General features: G+C 56.3%; 2 protein-coding genes across 2 annotated transcripts in view; one reads left to right on the top strand and one right to left on the bottom strand.

Moving 5' to 3' along the window:
* LOC133347348 (cell division cycle-associated protein 4-like) overlaps positions 1-5,949 on the top strand; it is a 35,981-nt gene extending 30,032 nt beyond the window's left edge. Inside the window, exon 3 of the mRNA XM_061559555.1 lies at positions 142-5,949. Within this exon, the coding sequence (XP_061415539.1) occupies positions 142-972 (831 nt within the window). The 3' untranslated portion in view covers positions 973-5,949. The remainder of the gene's footprint in view (positions 1-141) is intronic.
* A 5,325-nt stretch (positions 5,950-11,274) lies between these two features.
* Positions 11,275-19,106, bottom strand: LOC133346939 (transmembrane protein 178A-like). The gene is made up of 4 exons (XM_061558762.1): positions 17,692-19,106; positions 13,698-13,811; positions 12,948-13,085; positions 11,275-11,538 (listed from the first exon to the last, which is right to left on the bottom strand). Exons 1-4 carry the CDS (start codon positions 18,326-18,328, stop codon positions 11,324-11,326), a joined length of 1,104 nt encoding a protein of 367 aa, XP_061414746.1. The 5' UTR covers positions 18,329-19,106; the 3' UTR covers positions 11,275-11,323.
* Between the last annotated feature and the right edge of the window lie 629 nt (positions 19,107-19,735).

Below are 19,735 nucleotides of genomic sequence, written 5' to 3' on the forward strand. Positions count from 1 at the left end.
GCCTCGTCCCTTGAACTTTAAGCGACCGCCCTAAGTAGAAGCCCGGCCCCTCGCGACTCGAAATCTGCTGCGCACGTCGCTCGTTAAGTCAAGCATCGATGCGAACGGCTCGGCGTCGTCTCACTTCGGTGTCGCCCGCAGGAGGAGTTGAGGCAGGAGGGCGTGTCGCGCCCTCTGTTGCCCTCCTGGGTCGGCGCCGGCGTCGGGGCTCAGGGTCCCCCCCCTGACCGCAGCTGCGCAGAGACTCCGCCCCACTCGCTGGGTCGGGGGGTGGCCGGGAGCCCCTCGTTCGCCCTCCTGCCGCCCTCCTCTTCGACTCTGCCTCTGCTCCTCCCGCCAACCGTGGACCTGCGGAGCGAGGCGGGCGGCCCCGAGGGTTCCCTGTGCGCCATCTCCAAGCTCTGCCACGACGACGACGAAGACGACGGCGACAACGACGACGGGCGGGGAGGAGGCGCGGGCGCCCCGCCGCGCGCGGAGCCCGTGGGCCGGACTCGGTGCGCCTGCTGGGCGGGGGTGGCGCCGATGCGGGGTGACGCGCAGCCGCCGGCCGCAGCCTGTGGCTGCGTGCGCCGCGACGCGAGTGCAGAGACGGAGCCGTCGGAGCGAACGGCGGGGCCGCCGGCGCACGGCCCGACCGGCAGGTCGCCCCCCGACGCGCGAGCGCCGCCCGTCCCCGAGATGCCGTTCGTCGGCGGGGTGGGATGCCTCGACGGCACGGCCACCGCCTTCCTGCTGCCCGAGCTGTCGCTGGACGACGTGTTCACGGACGTGGACACCGCCATGTACGACTTCGACCTCTTCGCCCCGTCGGCGCTCGCGGGCGCCCGCGGGGCGGGGCCCGCGGCGGGGGACGAGTGGCCGCGCGGGGGCGTCCCGGCGCCGTGCAGCTCGGCCACGGGCGGCTCGCCGCAGTTCAAGGCCGACCTCAGCGAGCTCGACCACATCATGGAGGTGCTGGTGGGGTCGTGAGGGACGGGCCCGCCGGACGGCGTCTCCTGCCGAACGTTACGGGGCCGACGTCCCGCGGGTCGCGTCGGCGTGACCCCGGGGTGGGGGCGAGCGCCGCCCTCCGGCGACAGCGCGGGGCGGCGTGCGCTTGGATCGGAAGAATGGGCGTGGCGCCCACGTCCCCTGGTGTAGGGTGGGGGGGCGGTCACGACACGGCGGGTGGGCGGCGTGTTGCTCGCACGCTTAGCGGTGTCGGCGCCGATCCATGCGCGCAAGTTCTCTGGCCTCTCCCAACTTACAAACTCGACGGCATTCAAAGAGCCTCCGTGACTCGTCTGGGGGCGAAAGAAGAACGTCAATCAATAATGGCATCGTGTAAATCTCGCTGATAACTCGTTAGCACGCCGTGTGCACGTTTTGGGACAAGGTGCTCTCCGTACAAGTTTCCGGGAGGACTCGCGGCTGCCTCTGTCCGCCCCGCGCATCGTCGGAGGCGAGGGTTCGCTGCCCGCGTGCGGGGTGCGTCGCTTCCAGGGTGCTGACAGCATTCGCGCCGCGACCCGACCGACCGTCGGATCGTCGTCGTCATCGCCGCCTCCACGACTTTGTCCGTGCTCCGTCGGCATTCTGTGCGGACGCCGCTGAATCTTGACGTCCCGTTTGCATCGACGGTAGAACGTCGGAGGTCGTAATTGGACGGAGGACCCGGCTTAGTTTTTCATTTAACTCCTACACAACCGGCCGTCGCCCTGCGGGGCCACGGGCGTCTTATGCATTAGAGAACTTACAGCCCGTGTCGCGGGCCGAGCTCTCATCAGGTAACAAACGTCACTTCGTGTTCGTATCTTTTTCTTTTTTGCAAACGTCCAGAAGCACCAGCCTGGACGGTGCACGCGGCCACAAGGTGGGCACGGGCATCGATGGGCCGGTTTTTTTCCCCGAGCGGTTTTCCCCCGCCGTCGATGCGATCGGACTGAGCGACGGCATCGTGGCCCAGCCTTCTCAAGCAATCTCTACACCCTCCTTACCTCCGGCAGGGAAAGCACACACACACGGTCGGTCTCACACGAGGGATACAGCCGCCCCCCTTGGCTGTCGGCTGCCTTTTTTTATACCGTTTTTTTTTCGTCAAGAGGAGTCTTTGAGTCGTTGACGACGCAGGTCTCGGTTGTGCGCGTGGGGAAGTTTCGTCACTGCCCGGATCCTTAACATGTACACGCGCAAGCACATACACAAGCACGCACGCACGGGCCCGTGTGGCTAGGCATGCCGCAATTATGCGCGTTACGCACTGCCCGGCGTACGCACGCGCGGATGTTCAAGTATTCTCCCAGTGCAGTTTGCAAGGTAACCTTTCTACCGCGTAGAACTTTATTAAATCAATGCTACTGATGATGTGTGTTGTGAGTGCAGAATACTTAAATGCAAACCCATAGAGGACAATGAAACCTCGACAGTAATGGTGAATTGACCCAGTGTTGGCCTCGATCAGTGACGTATAGTATTTATTATTGCTTCCCGATACATAAATAATCTCGACACCATTACCTTTGTGCAAACACACAAACATTACAGTATTTGTGTTCCAGTTTACATGCTTCCTATACTTTTCATTTAGAATCCAGTTGCACACCGCTTGCAAAGAGTTACATCTTTCAGCAGGGAGCCTACCAGTCCAAGTACTCTGGTATAAATACCATGACCCTGCAGACAGCAGTACCAGCTCTGCAGAGAGCAATACGAGTATTTTGAGTACACGGAGTTAGCACAAGTGCCGTGCCTGTACAGACAGTGGCGCCAACTCTACAGAGAGATATAGAAATAATTGTCACTACAGAGAATGGTACCAGCATAAGTGCCGTGACCTCACAGAGTTCAATACCATGTCAAGTATCTTCACACAAACGCAATATTAACTCTGCAGTGAGTAGTCCTAACTCTGCAGTGAGTCGTACGAGCACAGGTATCATGAACCCACAAAGAGTAGGACCAGGTTACCAGTACAAGTATTGCGACCCCAGCTCTCAGGGGTAATGAGCGTGCCTAGTCGTTAGGGGCCATCCTATTAGTACGTACGCATGGAGGGGGGGAGTTAACCCAAATGCGTTTGCTTGCATATGAGGGGGTCTACTGACAATGTACGAATAGGAAATGGGTGGGATGGTGAAGCCTCGATAATAATTTGTCTACATCGGCCTTCAAATGAGCCACAGTTCAGTGTTTCCAGCTGTCAGACAACAAGCACTAGCGGGAGAAGTGGGACTGTGGGAGAGGTTTCACTCGCGTGCCACCGTGCCCCTGACTGCAGCTCTCACGCAGCTCAGCAAAATAAGTGGCCAAGCTACGCAACTTAATTCTTTAATGCAGCCGGCGGTGGACTATCTGTTTGCTTAAACACGTTAATATTGTTCATATTCTTGGGTCTTTCGGTAAAGTGACGTAGATAGGTTCAAAGAAAATAAAAAAAATAACAATCTACGTGACTTTACCGAAAGACCCAGGAATATGAATTCCTGCAGTCACGAAAGTTTTAAGTCAATATTATTAATCCTTGATCGTTTCTGCGTGGATTAAATATCGGCCGTTCTATAGGATTCGAGGGGGAGGGGGGGTGCGTTAAGCGTGCGTACGCAGGTGGGGGGGGGGGGTGTAAAAGTACGCGGGCGTACAGGGAGGGTGGGAGGGGTCAAGTTTTGACAGATGTTTGCGTACCTACTCAATGGATAGCCCCTTACCCCAGTGAGTTCAGCCAAGCGGATCGTTTAAGTCCTCCCACCTCTGTTCTCTTCCTCGCCAACTTCCCTCATTCCCCTGGCCGTTCACCATCTCCGTCTCTTACATGTCATTTGCGTTGAGATCGGATGAGCAGTCGCGTGCCTTAATCGCCGAGTTTGTGTAACGTGCAGAGCGGTTTAATTTTTACCGATGTCGTTGGCGTCGTTGGCGTCGTCGTTATGTTTCGACCAGCGTCTGGCGTGGGGACGAGTCGGGGGCCGGGTGAGCCCCTCGGCGCCCCCTCGACCGCCCGTGCCACGTGGCCCTGCTGGCACCACCGAGGTGCCCACGTGGGCACCGTGACGAAACACAGAGAGAGAGGACTCGGAAGGAGAATTCCTTTTAAGATTCTCCTGCCATTTTCATTGAAAAAATCCTTCAGGCAATCGGTTTCCAAATAAATTGTTAGTTTAAGATACTGTAACGATGAATTATATTTGAATGGAAGTGGATTTGAAATACACTTTAATGGAAAATGTATTTGCATGTTAATGGAGCAAACCTGTCGCCCTACACCTAATCTAATCCCTGTCCCAGTCCTAACTCTTGCATTGACAGGGTCACGGTTAGAGGTAAGGGTCAGGTTTGCTCACACACTATTTGATTTCGTGAGGATTTCTTAGAAGAAAATCAATGTTCAGGTTTTGCCGTGTAATCTCTGGGTCACCGTTCGTCTCCGCGGGGCAGCCCGTCCAGCCGCGTGGACATTCTCAGATCCCTCCTCGTCTGCGGGTCCTCCTGTCCGTGGAGTGGGGGGGGGAGACAAATCCGTCTCGCCCCCATCAATGGGCTTCCAGACACGCTGGTGGAGGACAGTCGCTCAGTCCGCCAGCGTGACTTTCACAACTAAGTTATTGTGTTAAGTTATTACAGATTAATAAATGTTTAAGAGTAATAATTGAAAAAAAATCTGCGGATTATTTAAGACATTTAAAATTGCAGTAGATTTCCATTTTCTTTCGTTATTGTTGCGTGTGTTTTTGTGGGGAGTGTGTTTTACACAATTTAAAGAGAAAACTGAAGAGAACTAATTTTTGTACGAGTTTAGAGTCATAAATTATTATGTTTTATTGTTTTTTATTGGCGGCTAAAGCCATGGGAAGGACACGAGTTGGTGGGTTTGTGTGGCCGTGTCGAGGCCTGCGATGGTGTGTGGACTTCAGGGTGCTTGAGAAACGTGTAGACTTTAAGGCATTTTATTCTGCACTTTCCGAGCGGAGGGGTTTTTACGTGAACATGGAGCATGGAGAGATTGTGTTGTGGAAGTTCCACGTCGTTTCTTTTGTTATTATTTGTGGTTTAAAAAAAAACTGAACCAAGTTTAAACAAGCCACTAATGTAAGGCTAATTTTTTTAAAGTCTGTAATAAGTAATATATGCTTTTTTGTGAACTGGGCTACATACAAATGCTTTGTTATTTCATTTTCTAAAAAGGATCAAACCTGTAATTATTTTTGGAATTTCAGAAGGGGGGTACATGTTTATGAAATCTGATTTTTCTAGAGTTAAATTTTTTCTCCCTGTAGATTTTATCTGTGAATGGTGTGTACGGCCTATAGAAAAAAACAATATCTTAAACTTGTGTAAATGGTACTAATGCTTGTTCTTTATTCATTGGAACAAAGTACATAATTTGAACTTTTTTGAATTATTAAAGAAATAAATGAGATGTAGTTGCCAGGCATCTTTACTGCAATTCATTTGCCTTCTTGTGATTTCATTTTATGTTTTATTGTTATTATTTTTATTTTTGCAGCCATAAACCTAAACAAATTATGTACAAAACAAAGGCCACACTTGACAGCCTAAAACAAAACAAAAAATTTGCCTCTATAATTCAGGTCTCATGCTAAAAACTGATTTATACAATTGCCACAAACACATCCGTGTAATAATATAATTGTAATGACGTCTCTTACAGTGGTTGCAATAATTGACTAATGAAGCAATGATTTTTTTTTATTTAACGGTATTTATTCAGAGTTTTTATTTAAAAGCACAAATGGAAGTCTCGGATTGCCCACGACTGTGTTCCCAGCTGACGTGGTGCCGATGTGGAGTCCAGCAGGCTGTGCACACACACACACACACGTGGTTTACTAGGATGAGATAAAGAGAACCCTGCATTGTACCTGTCTGTACGCAACCCCTGTGCCTTTTCTGTACACTTTTTGCAGGTCATTGTAATATCCTGTCATAAAATAAACGAAATTTAAATCGCGACCTCTGCTCCGCCTCCGTGTCTTTACCGGACCGAGGGCACCACCACCAACCACCACCAACCACCACGACGTCTCCCTGGAGAGGAGGGGAGGAGGAGTTCCCCTCCACGTGGTGCCGGACGACGCACGCACCTCGCCGTACCAGCGGAGCAGCGAGGGCGGCCCTCCACGTGTACAACTACACGGTGGGCCCAAGCCACGAGTTTCCAAAGACAATTTCTGCAGTTATTGGCCTGAAAACATAAAATTACCGGTGGGGTGTTTTTTTCTGGCAAAAAAAACCAACGCAGGGTTTGCAAGTTGATATATATTTTTAGTTGAATTCGTTTTTCTCGTGTTGAGAAATGTGAGGCAGGTGAACTGGAATCGCATTTATTTATTTTTCCAACGGAAGGAAACGTCCACCTGGCGAATGGCCCCTTCCGTCAAGCTCGGAGCCAAGGAATTTGCCCGCCTGGTTCTGGGGCGCGAGGAACACGAAACACATGGCCTCCACGAGCCGCGCGCAGAGCGGACAGGGCTATTAAAAACCTCCGCCGTGAAACACGCCGCGTGTTGCGAGGCCGCTGGGCACGTGCGGATGTTATGTTTCATCTGAGCGGCAGAAAAGCGGATGGCATTTTTTTTCTCCCTCCTACATCATTCTTCACCCACTCGGCTCTCCCATACACACAAACGAGATGCAGCTTCATCGGCACGAAGAGAAATCTGCGTCGGGTCCGTAACCACCAACAACCAAACAAACCACTACCACCACCAGAACTGCCCGAGCCACAGTTGCCAAATAAAATACCCGCAAACTGTTCACTTGGAAGTTACGTAGCCAGTCATCGTCCCCTGGACTGCAAAAAAAACTTGGAAAGACCCTCCTGGAAAGGAGTCATGTGACTCAGTGAGGCTTACACAAGCGTAGTTAGAATAACACAAATAATCATCATCATCATCACTACCACCATCGCACTCAGTACCAATGTGAGTCCGTTACCTACACATACAAGGCGTTAGCATTAAAACAAGACCGTGTGAGTGAATGCGAGTGGAGGAGATCCCCTTAAGCTTACCGAGCTCCCGAAGCCTCCAATGTAAAAGCAACCACGTGGAGAACTTAAACGCGATGGTGTAGCGCCGCCTAGCGCCATCATCACCATCAGCAGCAGCGTCGCCTTCGTCCAAGTCTGCACTGGCCTCCGAGTGCACTGTGGATGTCCTTCAGGGATTGTGCGAAGAGGCCCTTTGAGGTCACGAACCTCGCATCCTCCAATCTGATGCAATGTAGCAATCGATAGGATCATTCACTTTGTCTTCTACGTCTTCTTCGTGTCTTAATTCACTCAGAATGCCGCACATCTCGAAAGCTAAGCAGGGTTTTTTGAGCCTGGATTTACGCCGGGATGGGGCGACCACCACCATGCGCATAACAGGTGTTATAGGCTGCTGCGAGGCAACGCTGTGGGCAGCGGAGGGCAGTAATGGACTAATGTAGTCATCTCCAAGTCCCTCCGTTCACTCTCTTGTGTATTCTCCGGGTCTCCAGCACCACGCACTCGGCCTGCGTTGTCGAGGGTCGTTGTGGGGCGAACCGTACGTACGGTGCACCGTATATTGAACTTCTTTCGCACTGTACGTAGATAAGCGGAACCCCATCGGGTCTTCAAAAACAAACATATGGTATCAATGCGGTTTAATCGGACCGCCTCTTGGCTTACCCGACTAACGTTATTGACTAACACCATTACCCGACGAACATTACCCAGCCGCGTTTGTTTGAGCAAGCGAATTATGGACCGATTTCGACAGTTGTGTTCTCATCAGCAGAGCCGACGTTGTTACGACGAATTAACCGCGCCAGAGTTGTATCGCTCAAATGCTTTCGCGATGGATAGTATTGATGGATAATTGTGATGGATAATATTGGTATGGAGAGCCAGTGGGCTGACCGTACTTCAAACATTTATTAGTTGGGATGTGGAGACAGAACGGGAGTCTCTGCTAGTCACCGAGTCTGTGGGGGTGCTTTCAGGAGAGTGCTGCCTGGGCCGAGTGGCCCAATGCATCTTTGACTTTACGTTACCCAGGATTTGAATATCCTGTAATCGCCACCAACCCATCATCACCGTCGCAATGCGTAAACACGCGACGAGAATGCATCACGAAGGTTCTCACTCTCCAGAGCCTTTATTTGCCCAAGAAAACCGAGCTTCATCCGTGTGTGTGTGTGTACGGATGCACCGTCAATATATTTATAATCTCGTGTTAAATATGAACGAAAAATCCCGACATCACATCGCTCTGCGCTGCCAGTTTAAATCTCCACGACACTCCACGTACACGCGCACGGTCACTGCACAAACACGCATGGGGCGTCGTGGCTCATCAGGGGCTCAGCGGTCGAGGTAAAAACACATTCCTGCGGAGGGAGCTGGTAGGAACGTTGGGTTGCTCGGTCAATGGCCAGGGTCAACGGCGGCGTGGTGTATTCCGCAAATATGCCCGACTGTGAGGGCGGGCACAAGCCGGCGTGAGTAGGTTAAACGTTGAGTTTTATAAGGGCACCACGGGGTGACCAGCCCCTCCCCACCCAGCCCCACCCTCCCCACCCAGCCCCACCCTCCCCTCCCCACCCAGCCCCTCCCCACCGTCCCCATCCAGCCCCTCCCTCCCCTCCCCACCCAGCCCCTCCCTCCCCTCCCCACCCAGCCCCTCCCTCCCCACTCAGCCCTTCACTGCACGACGGACACAATAATCCCCTGTGGGCTGGTGTAACCAGGAGGTTCCTACCAGTATTATCTAGGAGCGCCATCATCGACAGCGACTAAACAATGAACAGACGTTTTAGGCAACGGGCCCCTTTATTTATTTACGATGCCACTAGTTTTGAATCACGTTTATTGATGCAATCGGACTCGTCCTAACAGGTGCGGCGCGATCGGCCGGTGATGGGTCGATTCGGAGGTCAGATTCAGGGTGGTGGCGATGCGTGGACACGACGCGCCTCTCAAGGGGCGGCTGTCGACCCTTCCAGGGAGGTCACCGGTTCGCGAAGTTCCACTTTGGACCCGGCTACCTGAGCAGGTCGACTCCGCCTCAAAATGAGTACCTGGTGCGACGTCTAAACATCGCCACCGGGGAGACAAAGGCGGCCGGGCGTAACGCTGGCCTCCGACCCCCGTGGCGTGTCGTGGCGGCCTTCACACACGTATCGATAAGTGCTCGCTAACAGCGCTTGCCCCCACGTCTGTAAAGGCGATACACGGGGGATCTGTGTCGTTGCGCATTGACACGTCGCATCGCACGTGGCAGCTGGGCGAGACAAACATCCACGGGCCGTGCCAAGAAACAAATCGTCGACCCATCGAGAGCGCGAGGAGCAAGGTGAGGGCAGTCGGCGTGCTCCAGGCTGGTCACGTGGTACGAGGAGCAAGGTGGGGGCAGTCGGCGTGCTCCAGGCTGGTCACGTGGTACGGGGAGCAAGGTGGGGGCAGTCGGCGTGCTCCAGGCTGGTCACGTGGTACGAGGAGCAAGGTGGGGGCAGTCGGCGTGCTCCAGGCTGGTCACGTGGTACGAGGAGCAAGGTGGGGGCAGTCGGCGTGCTCCAGGCTGGTCACGTGGTACGAGGAGCAAGGTGGGGGCAGTCGGCGTGCTCCAGGCTGGTCACGTGGTACGAGGAGCAAGGTGGAGGCAGTCGGCGTGCTCCAGGCTGGTCACGTGGTACGAGGAGCAAGGTGGGGGCAGTCGGCGTGCTCCAGGCTGGTCACGTGGTACGGGGAGCAAGGTGGGGCAGTCGGCGTGCTCCAGGCTGGTCACGTGGTACGAGGAGCAAGGTGGGGGCAGTCGGCGTGCTCCAGGCTGGTCACGTGGTACGAGGAGCAAGGTGGGGGCAGTCGGCGTGCTCCAGGCTGGTCACGTGGTACGAGGAGCAAGGTGGGGGCAGTCGGCGTGCTCCAGGCTGGTCACGTGGTACGAGGAGCAAGGTGGGGGCAGTCGGCGTGCTCCAGGCTGGTCACGTGGTACGGGGAGCAAGGTGGGGGCAGTCGGCGTGCTCCAGTCTGGTCACGTGGTACGAGGAGCAAGGTGGGGGCAGTCGGCGTGCTCCAGGCTGGTCACGTGGTACGGGGAGCAAGGTGGGGGCAGTCGGTGCGCTCCAGACGGGCCGCCGCTCACGCGGGCATCGTGAGATCCACGAAGCTCAACAACTTTTACTGCAACGACCACTAAACCCACACGCACGTGGACACGGCGAAGTATATGACACACACCACGTGGGTCGCGACACGATTCACATTTGGTGAGGAAGGTCGGTGCGGGAGGCTCGCGAAGGAACGCGTCGCTACCGGTTGACGGTGGCCCACGGTCAGGAGTATTAAACAGGGTGGGCAGCCACAGGAATGGAACGCATCGCGAGGGCGACGACCCCCTTAGGAGATGGAGCTACGCACGGGGGTTGTGCGCGGGGCATTGGAGGGGTTGTTTCATCGCAGGATTGTGAGATGTGGCTCTGGGAGGCCTTCATCCAGCAGTGGATTGACCACGACTGTGGGAAGCTCCGGCGGGACACGCGGCGCGGGGGCAGCCCCCCCCGTCCCTGCGTAAGCACCGCCCACTTTCACACAGCCACGCCCACTAGGCCACTAGCCCCGCGCGGGCGACTTCCTCGCTCCCTGCCCCCCACTGCTGGAGTAGCCCCCCACTCTTTGCCACGAGGGGACACCGTGGATCCCCAGTAGAGGTGCGTGTGTGCGTATGTCTGTGAGTGTGCGTATGTCTGTGTGTGTGCGTGTCTGTGTGTGCGTGTCTGTGCGTGTCTGTGTGTGCGTATGTCTGTGTGTGCGTATGTCTGTCTGTGTGTGCGTATGTCTGTCTGTGTGTGTGCGTATGTCTGTGCGTATGTCTGTGTGTGCGTGTCTGTGCGTGTGTCTGTCCGTGCGTGTGTCCGTGTATGTGTGTGTCTTGTGGGGAGCGGTAGTGTAGTGGTTAGCGGTACGCTGCCCTATGAACCCGGGGACCCGAGTTCGATTCTAGCTCACGGCCAACACCGGTGACGATTATCTGAACCGGTCCTGGGCTTCCCCTATGTCGATTCAGCCTCAAATGAGTACCTGGTGCGGTGTTTAAACATCGCCACTGGGGAGACAAAGGCGGCCGGGCGTGGTGCTGGCTCCGTGCTATACGGGGGGATCTTTGCATGTGTCTGTCCGTGCGTGTGTCAGTGCGTGCATGTGTCTGTCCGTGCGTGTGTCCGTGCGTGTCCGTGCGTGTGTCCGTGTGTCCCACGAAGGTGTGCGGTGTCAATGGGTCCTCAGAGTGCTGTGGCGTCAAGGCAGTCGCGTCTGCGAGTCTTGTGTCACTTCCACCCCTGGCCGTCCCTGCGCGCCGGCTCAGTGCGACACGTCGATGGGCCCCGGCTGCGCGAATGCGAACCGCTTGCGCCGCACGGCCGGGCACGCGGCGAAGACGCAGCCGGCCGCCAGGGCGAGCGCCAGGCCGCACCAGCCGCACGCGAGGGCCCAGCCGAACCCGCGCGCCACGCCGCGGGGCAGCGCGTGGGACGCCGTGGCCACGCACGTGCACAGCGAGATGGTGCAGAAGACGCCTGGCACACACCGGCCGGCGTGCGGGAGGGGGAGACAGGAGGAGGGGGAGACAGGAGGGGGAAACAGGAGGAGTGGGGGAGACAGGAGGAGGGGGAGACAGGAGGTGGGGGAGAGACATCCACGGTGTCACATCAGCCAGGGGAGGGGAGCCCCCGAGTGTTGGCGCCGATGTCATTGCGCGGAGTGGTGCACCCCCGGATCTCAGCTCACTGCTACACGCGGGCAGAATTCAAGGCGAAGCAGCGGCCAGGGTGATTCTAGAGGCGGCACTCACCGATTCACTCGCTTCACTTACCGGCGGTCGATCCCCTACGTATCACTCTTCTAGAGCTACTACTACTGTGCTGTCATGCTTACTGCTTCCCGTGAATATTTTAAATTTAATCTTTAACTCCCATGTTGAATTTTCGGTCTCTACCAGACTGACTGTTTCGTGTCATCCATCACACTGTGTTCAATCACCACACTGCAGGTCACAATAACTCACTCACCCACTCACTCACCACATCGCAGGTCACAACAACTCACTCACCCACTCATCCACTCACTCTCCCATTCACTCACCCACACCCACTCATCCACTCACTCACTCTCTCTCCCATTCACTTACCCACACCCACTCATCCACTCACTCTCTCTCCCATTCACTCACCCACACCCACTCATCCACTCCCTCACGCACTCATCCACTCCCTCACCCACTCACCACACCGCAGGTCACAACAACTCACCCACAACCACTCATCCACTCACTCTCTCACCCCTTCACTCACCCACTCACCACTCCGCAGGTCACCTCGCTTCTCTCTCTGCTCCACTTTGGAATCCCCTTGCGGCCTTCATCAATCACAGTCTCGTCTCCCCCAAGCTCCTGGAGCCCCCAGCTCCATTCAAGATCGGTGCCCTCGGCGTATTTGCTCTTGGTCATTCGACGTCGTTGGGCCTGTTCTCAGCAACTCTGTGCTCTTAACACTTTATTTAAACGAAACTATTTTATTTATTTAATTTTACCAGCTAAGGCCCCACTGAGCTATGTAGCTCTTTTTCAGAATCGATCTGGCGTATCACAAGTGATAGCTCGACGAAGCGGCTTATCACGTGGACATTTATAGCAGCCAAACACTCTAAACGCGTGACGTTGTTTCTAAACGTGGAGGGAAAAACCGGAGGACCCGGAGAAAAATCCACGCGGCCACGGGGGAAGAGGGAGAGACACCACAAACTCCAAATATTCAGGCGCCAGAGTCGGGATCGACCCCACGTTCTCCTGTCTACCGGGCGAGGTAGTTAACATCTCGCTCTCGTGGCGCCGGTGTTCTGCCTTTCCTCGCCCGTGCGGTGTCGATGTTCCGCTGGCCCTGCGAGCCCGCGTGGTGGTGGCGGTGGTGGTGGTGGCGCGGGCCCTCACCGGCCATGAGGAAGAGCAGGCCGGCCACGTGCTGTGTGAGGCTGGGCTCCCAGCAGCAGCTCAGGGCCCCGATCACCACCCCGCAGCCGAGCACGGCCAGAGCCATGCCCAGGAAGCCGGCAGTGATGCGCCGTAGGTCTGAGCCGTTCCACACACGCGCACGCACGGGGGGGGATGGGTACACGTGGGTACATGGGGGTATGGGTACACGTGGGTACATGGGGTATGTATGGGTACACGTGGGTACATGGGGTATGGGTACACGTGGATAGACGGGGAATGGACGCACGGGGTATGGGTCAACGCGCGTGGACACGGACACGGGTGGGGGTATAGGAAGAGGCACATGGGCAGGAGTTCATACTGGATGTAGATTCCGGTGCACGTGCTGGTGGTGCTGATGCTGCTATTGAGGATGCTGCTGGTGGAGATGACGGTGATGGTGCAGATGCTGGTGCTGGTGTAGGTGGTGATGGTTTAGATGATAGTGCTGGTGGTGTAGATGGTGGTGTAGATGGTGCTGGTGTAGATGGTGCTGGTGGTGTAGATGGTGCTGGTGGTGTAGATGGTGGAGTAGGTGGTGGTGTAGATGGTGGAGTAGGTGGTGGTGTAGGTGGTGCTGGTGGTGTAGATGGTGCTGGTGTAGATGGTGGTGCTGGTGTAGATGGTGGTGCTGGTGTAGATGGTGCTGGTGTAGATGGTGCTGGTGTAGATGGTGCTGGTGTAGATGCTGCTGGTGCTGGTCCTCACGCAGGAGGTGCCACTCGTCCTGCTGCAGGCGCCGCGTCGCGTTGTGTGACAGCTGCCTGCCCAGGGCCCTCCTGGAGGAGCTGTAGCGGACAGCCACGCAGCGGCGCAGCGAGCCTGGCGCGCGCACCGCACGGGGCGCGCGCTGTGAGCCACGGGCGCCGCCGACGGACAGCCACGCGCGGCCGCCTTTGTCTCCCCCTGCCGATATTTATACACCTGGCCGGCTACGCATTTAACGTTGAGTCGACCTAGGGGGAGGCCCTAGGTCGGCGCAGCTGTCGCTCGCCACCGATGTGCGAACCTGCCCAGGGGCGTCCCTCCCCTAGGTGCACTCAGCCTTAAAGCAAGCACCTGAAGCGCTGTGTACAGACTCTGATCAAGCACCTGGCGTGGCTAGCTGAGTGAGGGGCGTGGCTAGCTGAATGAGGGGCGTGGCTAGCTGAGTGAGGGGCGTGGCTAGCTGAGTGAGGGGCGTGGCTAGTTGAGTGAGGGGCGTGGCTAGCTGAGTGAAGGGCGTGGCTAGTTGAGTGAGGGGCGTGGCTAGCTGAGTGAAGGGGCGTGGCTAGCTGAGTGAGGGGCGTGGCTAGTTGAGTGAAGGAGCGTGGCGAGCTGAGTGAGGGCGTGGCTAGCCGAGTGAAGAGGCGTGGCTAGCTGAGTGAGGGGCGTGGCTAGTTGAGTGAGGGGCGTGGTTAGCTGAGTGAAGGGGCGTGGCTAGTTGAGTGAGGGCGTGGCTAGCTGAGTGAGGGGCGTGGCTATCGTCTGATTGACAGGGCAGCACACGCGATTCCCACCACCACCACCGGCACCCTTCCTGGCGATGCGATTACTGGGCGATTCAATAATCGAATATTATTGTTTTTGCAGAGCCTAAACGCACCCTCGGCAAACATCATTTGTATGGAGGTTGCATAACATCGTTAAAACAAACATCGATTCTCGCACGCGCGCGGTCCGATGCGTGATCCTCAATGGTGAGTCGATGCGTCCCGACGTCCCTGGCCCTGGTGACGACGCCTGGCAGCCGCGCATCGCGGCCCGGTGTGACGCCACACGGACCCAGCAGCAGGAGCACCAATAATAGCAGCAGCATCATCAGCAGCAGCATCAGCAGCATCATCAGTAGCATTATCATCATCAGCAGCAGCATCATCAACAGCATTATCATCAGCAGCAGTATCAACAGCAGCATCATCATCAACAGCAGCATCATCAACAGCAGCAGCATCATCATCAGCAGAAGCATCATCAACATCATCAGCAGTATCATCAACAGCATCATCAGCAGCATCATCAACAGCATCATCAGCAGCATTATCAGCAGCCATCTGTTGCATCGTCGTCGTCGTCCGTTCGTGTTGTTATCGAGAGCGCTGCTGAATTCACTTCCACAGAGATGAGTTCGAGTGGCGGCTGATTCGTCTTCGCAGGGGTCCGTTGAAGCGATCCCCGTTGACTTCCAAGGCCAGCATTCACCTCGATCATTAAATGATCGCGAATCACTTTCAGACAGATAACTCGGCGATCAATAGACCTGATCGTAAATTGGTACAAGCGGCCGTCATCCATTCTTACAAAGACATCGGTTCATAATCTCGACCCCCCCCCCCCGCCCGCCTGCGAGTTAAAGGGACGTGCATTCACTCGCACAGATGTGGATGCATGTTGAACTTCTTTCGCACCGCACGTAGCCCACCGTGCTGATCGGCGGTGTACATTTGCCTTTACTGCGTATGGCGACCACAGCCCCCCCCACCCCACGAGCTAAAGGTACCTGGCCATCAAAGCGACAAGAGGTCACCAAAATCCCTCCTCGCCTGAAGACCTGACGACGCTTCTGGGCACGACTCGAAACGGCAACCGCAGGGAACATCGCAGCTGCTGATGGTGATGATGATGCGGATATTGGATGGTGCTGATGGCGCTGATGGTGCTGATGGCGATGATGACAAATTGTCCGGGCGGCGTGCGCAGCCGGTGGTCACCACCCAGACCAGAGGCCGTGGGACCCGTGACGCAGACCCCGAATCACACACGACGCGGAGGAGGAGGCGGAGGAGGTGGCGTAGTTGCCATCGTCACAGCCACAAGGCGACCGCTCCGTTACTACTCCTGACTGCCGCGGTCAGCTTGCCTCTTAACCCTCCTCAATGTAACACTCGAGCTGGTGTTCAACAGCAGCAACAGCCGTACGGGCAGGTTTAGAGCGACTTTCATGATCTTTTATGGTGATCTATTGACCAAGCGTGCTTTCATTCTCATGGAGTTTGTTTAATGTCACAGAGATCTGCCACAGAGATCTCGAGTTATTCACTTCAATGGGAGTCCACCGACGTAGGCATCTAACATTACAGCGACCAGCATTTGTTATCACAGAGATCTATACATTTAAGTCAAAGATCCCCCGTATAGCCTTCACATACTCTTGGGGCAAGTGCTGTTAGCGAGCACCTCTGAAGGCCGGCACCGCACACGAGGGGTGCGTGGCCAGCACCACGACCCGCCCGGCCGCCTTTGTCTCCCTAGTGGCGATGTTTACTGCACACCGCACTAGTTACGGGACTCGTTTGAGGCTGAGTGGACCTAGGGGAGGCCCAGGAGCGTCACTGGTGTTGGTGGCCGTGAGAGGGAATTGAACTCGGGTCGCCGGGTTCGTAGCGAACCGCCACGCAGCGGCTGCCCACATCAAGAGACGCGTTTAAGCGACTGTCACTCAATTTTCAAAGCGATCTCTTCCTTTCCATGTCCGTGTGAACACGTGTATTGTGGTTGCCGCGATACGGCGACGCCACGATTGCGTACGATGAAAGACCCGCGATGATTGTAACGTCCGTTTGAGAGAGAAATCGATGATAGTTTTTCTCATAATTTCGTGTCGGAGAGCACGATGATTGCGTGCTGTACGTTGAACTTCTTTCGCACCGTACGTAGCCAACCGTGCTAATTCGAGGTGCGGGGAAGGACAACAAGGAACTAAGCACAACAAAAAAAACATCATTTTAGGAAAGATGCGGTGGGCGAAACGCGGCGATCACCCAGCCCGTTATTCGCGTTCCTCGGCAGCGCGGGGTCGCGATTATCACACACGACGTTCTTCACGAGTACCCCCCCCCCCCCCGCGGCAGGGTCTCAGAGACGCCGAGTTGTCCTGTTCCCCCCACGGTGACACTTCGCCTGCCCACATACCTATCCCGCCATAAAACGGGGGTTTTAGTTGTGTACACATCTCATCAGCCGCACACGCCCTTGCCTTGCTGCGAGCGCATATCGGCAGCGTTAGTTGCTTCAACACAAACAACACAACTCTGGACCGGGTTTCAACTTGCAACATCTCATCAGCAGAGCCAGGCTCGCTGGAACAAACGCGCAGCTCCCAGATGGTAATTACAGGCAGAGAGCCTCCTCTCTCGCTTAGATACGGGCCCTAGATACATACATATACACTTGCATATAAACCTACATATACACTTGCATATAAACCTAAATACATACTGTATACACTTGCATATGAATCGGTCCAGAGTGTGCTCGTGTTGAAACCAATGCTGCAGTGATGCTCAACAATGATTTTCATATCTATCTAAGTTTCATGTGAAGTCACAGACATGGGAAGGAGCCGCAATGTTTTCGTGATGTAGTTACTCGTCTGTGTGCGTGTGGCCGGGTGCGCGTGAGTGGGGAGCGGTGGCGAAGCGGTTAGCGCGCTGCGCTACGAACCCTGCACCCCGGGTTCGATTCCCGCTCAGTGACGATTAACTGAACCGGTCGTCGGCCTCGCGTAGGTCGACTCGGCCTCAAATGGCGCGGTGCGTAAACATCTGCACTGGGGAGGCAAAGGCGGTCAGGAGAGGTGCTGGCCACCCACCCCCTCGTGTGCCGTTGCCGGTGTTATTCACGAACAGCACTTGCCCCAAAAGTCGATAACGCTATCCGGGGAATCTTTACCTTTTGTTGTAAATGTGCGCGTGCGTGCGCGTGCGTGACCTCGCGGGGTCACCTTTCTGCACGAGGGCGTCCAGCTCGGGGTCGTGGCCGCGCCGGTAGCAGCGCCTCCACAGCCCCGCGTGCGCCGAGAAGACGGCGCGACCACACTCGGGCTCCTGCTCCTCCTCCTGCTGCTCCTGCTGCTGCTCCTGTTGCTGCTCCTTACCCGCGCTCTCCCCGGGACCCCCCTGGGCGGGGGCCCTCGCCCTGCCCGCGGGGTCCGCCACCACTCCAGTACCCACGGGAGCTCCCCCTCCAAAACGCGCCTGGGGGTCCCGCCCCCTACCAGACAGCCTGGAGCCCCCAGCACCCAAATGCCCTCCCGAACCTCCTCGCCCTCCGGGCCCTCCAGATCGTCCAGGCTTTGCGCCAACTCCGTGCCCCCCATCACGATCATCATCTCCACCACCACCACCTCTGCCAGGCGCCCCGTGTTGCGGTGGGACGGCGGGCAGGTCCCGCAGCGGCAGGTTGTGGCCCCCCGCGGGGTCGTGAGCGGAGGGCCCGGCCGGGCGCTCGCGGCAGCGCGCCGCGTGCACGCGCGCGTCCGTCTCGTACCAGTGGTCGCTCACGAAGGCCAAGGAGAGCAGCACCAGGGCCGTGCCCGCGGCCAGAAGGCCCGACACCTGTGGCACGCTGCAGCTGGCCATCGCTCCTGCAGCTGGCCCAACCCCTCTCAAGCCCTCCTCCTTCAACTGATGCTACTGAGCGCAGGGTGATGCCTGCTGGCGTGTGGCGGTGGTGTGTTGAGAGTGTCTGGGCTGGGTGATTGTGGTCGAGTGTTGGATCTTGGCTCGGTGTGTCGGGTGTGCTGTGGGTTGTATGTACTGTTTAGTGGTGTATGTGTGTGTCGTGTGGTGGTTGTGTGCTAGTTACATGCTTGGCTTGGTGAATATGCGTGTTGGTTGATTAGTAGGTTGCTTTGGTTGGGCTGGGTGTTGCTCGGTTGTGTTTTTTTAGTGGCTGTGTGGCTGTTGGATGTTGGTAGGGTGTGAGTGTTTTTTGGGGGGTATTTGATGGGATGTCCGGTTGGTGGTGGTGTTAGTTTGTGTAGGTGAGGCGTGTAAGCCAGGTGTGCTCGTGTGTTGGTGAACGTGTGTAAGTGTGTGTGTGGGTGTGGTGGTGTATGTGTCGGTGAGAGATAGAGGTGTAGGTGTGTGTGTGTAGGTGTGTTGGTTGAGAGGTTGCAAGCTGTGTTTGCGTGCTCCAGGAGGGAGCGCTGTGCTCGGATCGTGCCGCGCGCCTCCACTGCTCAACCCGCCGCGCGCTCCACGTGGCCACGGAGAGTCGCGATCTTGGTGTGGGGAGAGACGCGGACTGCACCGGGGTAGGGGGAGTCTCGGGTGGGCCACGCGTGGGGGGGAGCGCGGGTGCGGAGCGAGGGGGGGGAGACGCGAGGAGGGAGCAGAAATGCTCCGAGCGGTGTGCATCTGCATGCGGCATGGAGCGGTGTGTTGGTGCGTGTTTGTTGTGTCCGAGTGTGTGCGCGCGCCTCTGTACGCGCGTGTGTGCTGCGTCTGTGCGTATGTCTGTCTGTGTGTATTTTCGCTAACGGCACTTGCTCCCAAAAGTATGTTAAGACCACACGGGGGATCTTTGTTTTATTTATGTGTGCGTGCGTGTGTCTTACCCTGTGTGTGCGCGCGTCTGTGCGCGTCTCCGTTGCGTCTATACACGTGCATCGAGAACCTTGAGGCCGACCTGCCCTACGATTGAAAGCCATATTTAAAAGTAGTATGACAATGCACGGCCCTTCAACAAGAACGTCAACCTCTAAAGTGCACGGTATTTGCTCGCTCTGGATAAAAGAGAGAGAGAGAACGACTCAGAGGCGCGCCAAAAACCCATAGACACACGGGAAGGCAGCCACGCCGCGCGACCAGCAATTGCCCAAGATCCGTAGTCCTCTGTATATTCAGATGTTTTCCGCCAATTGGTGTTTATATGTGTGGGAAGGAACCGGAGCACCTGGAAAAAACCCCACGCGTGCGAGGAAGTGGCAGCACTCTGTCCCACACAGATGGAACAGATGGAGATGTTAGTCCACCTTTTGCTGT

Source organism: Lethenteron reissneri, chromosome 25, assembly GCF_015708825.2.
Source record: "Lethenteron reissneri isolate LAM-NWPU_2019-01 chromosome 25, ASM1570882v1, whole genome shotgun sequence".
Taxonomy (NCBI): domain Eukaryota; kingdom Metazoa; phylum Chordata; class Hyperoartia; order Petromyzontiformes; family Petromyzontidae; genus Lethenteron; species Lethenteron reissneri.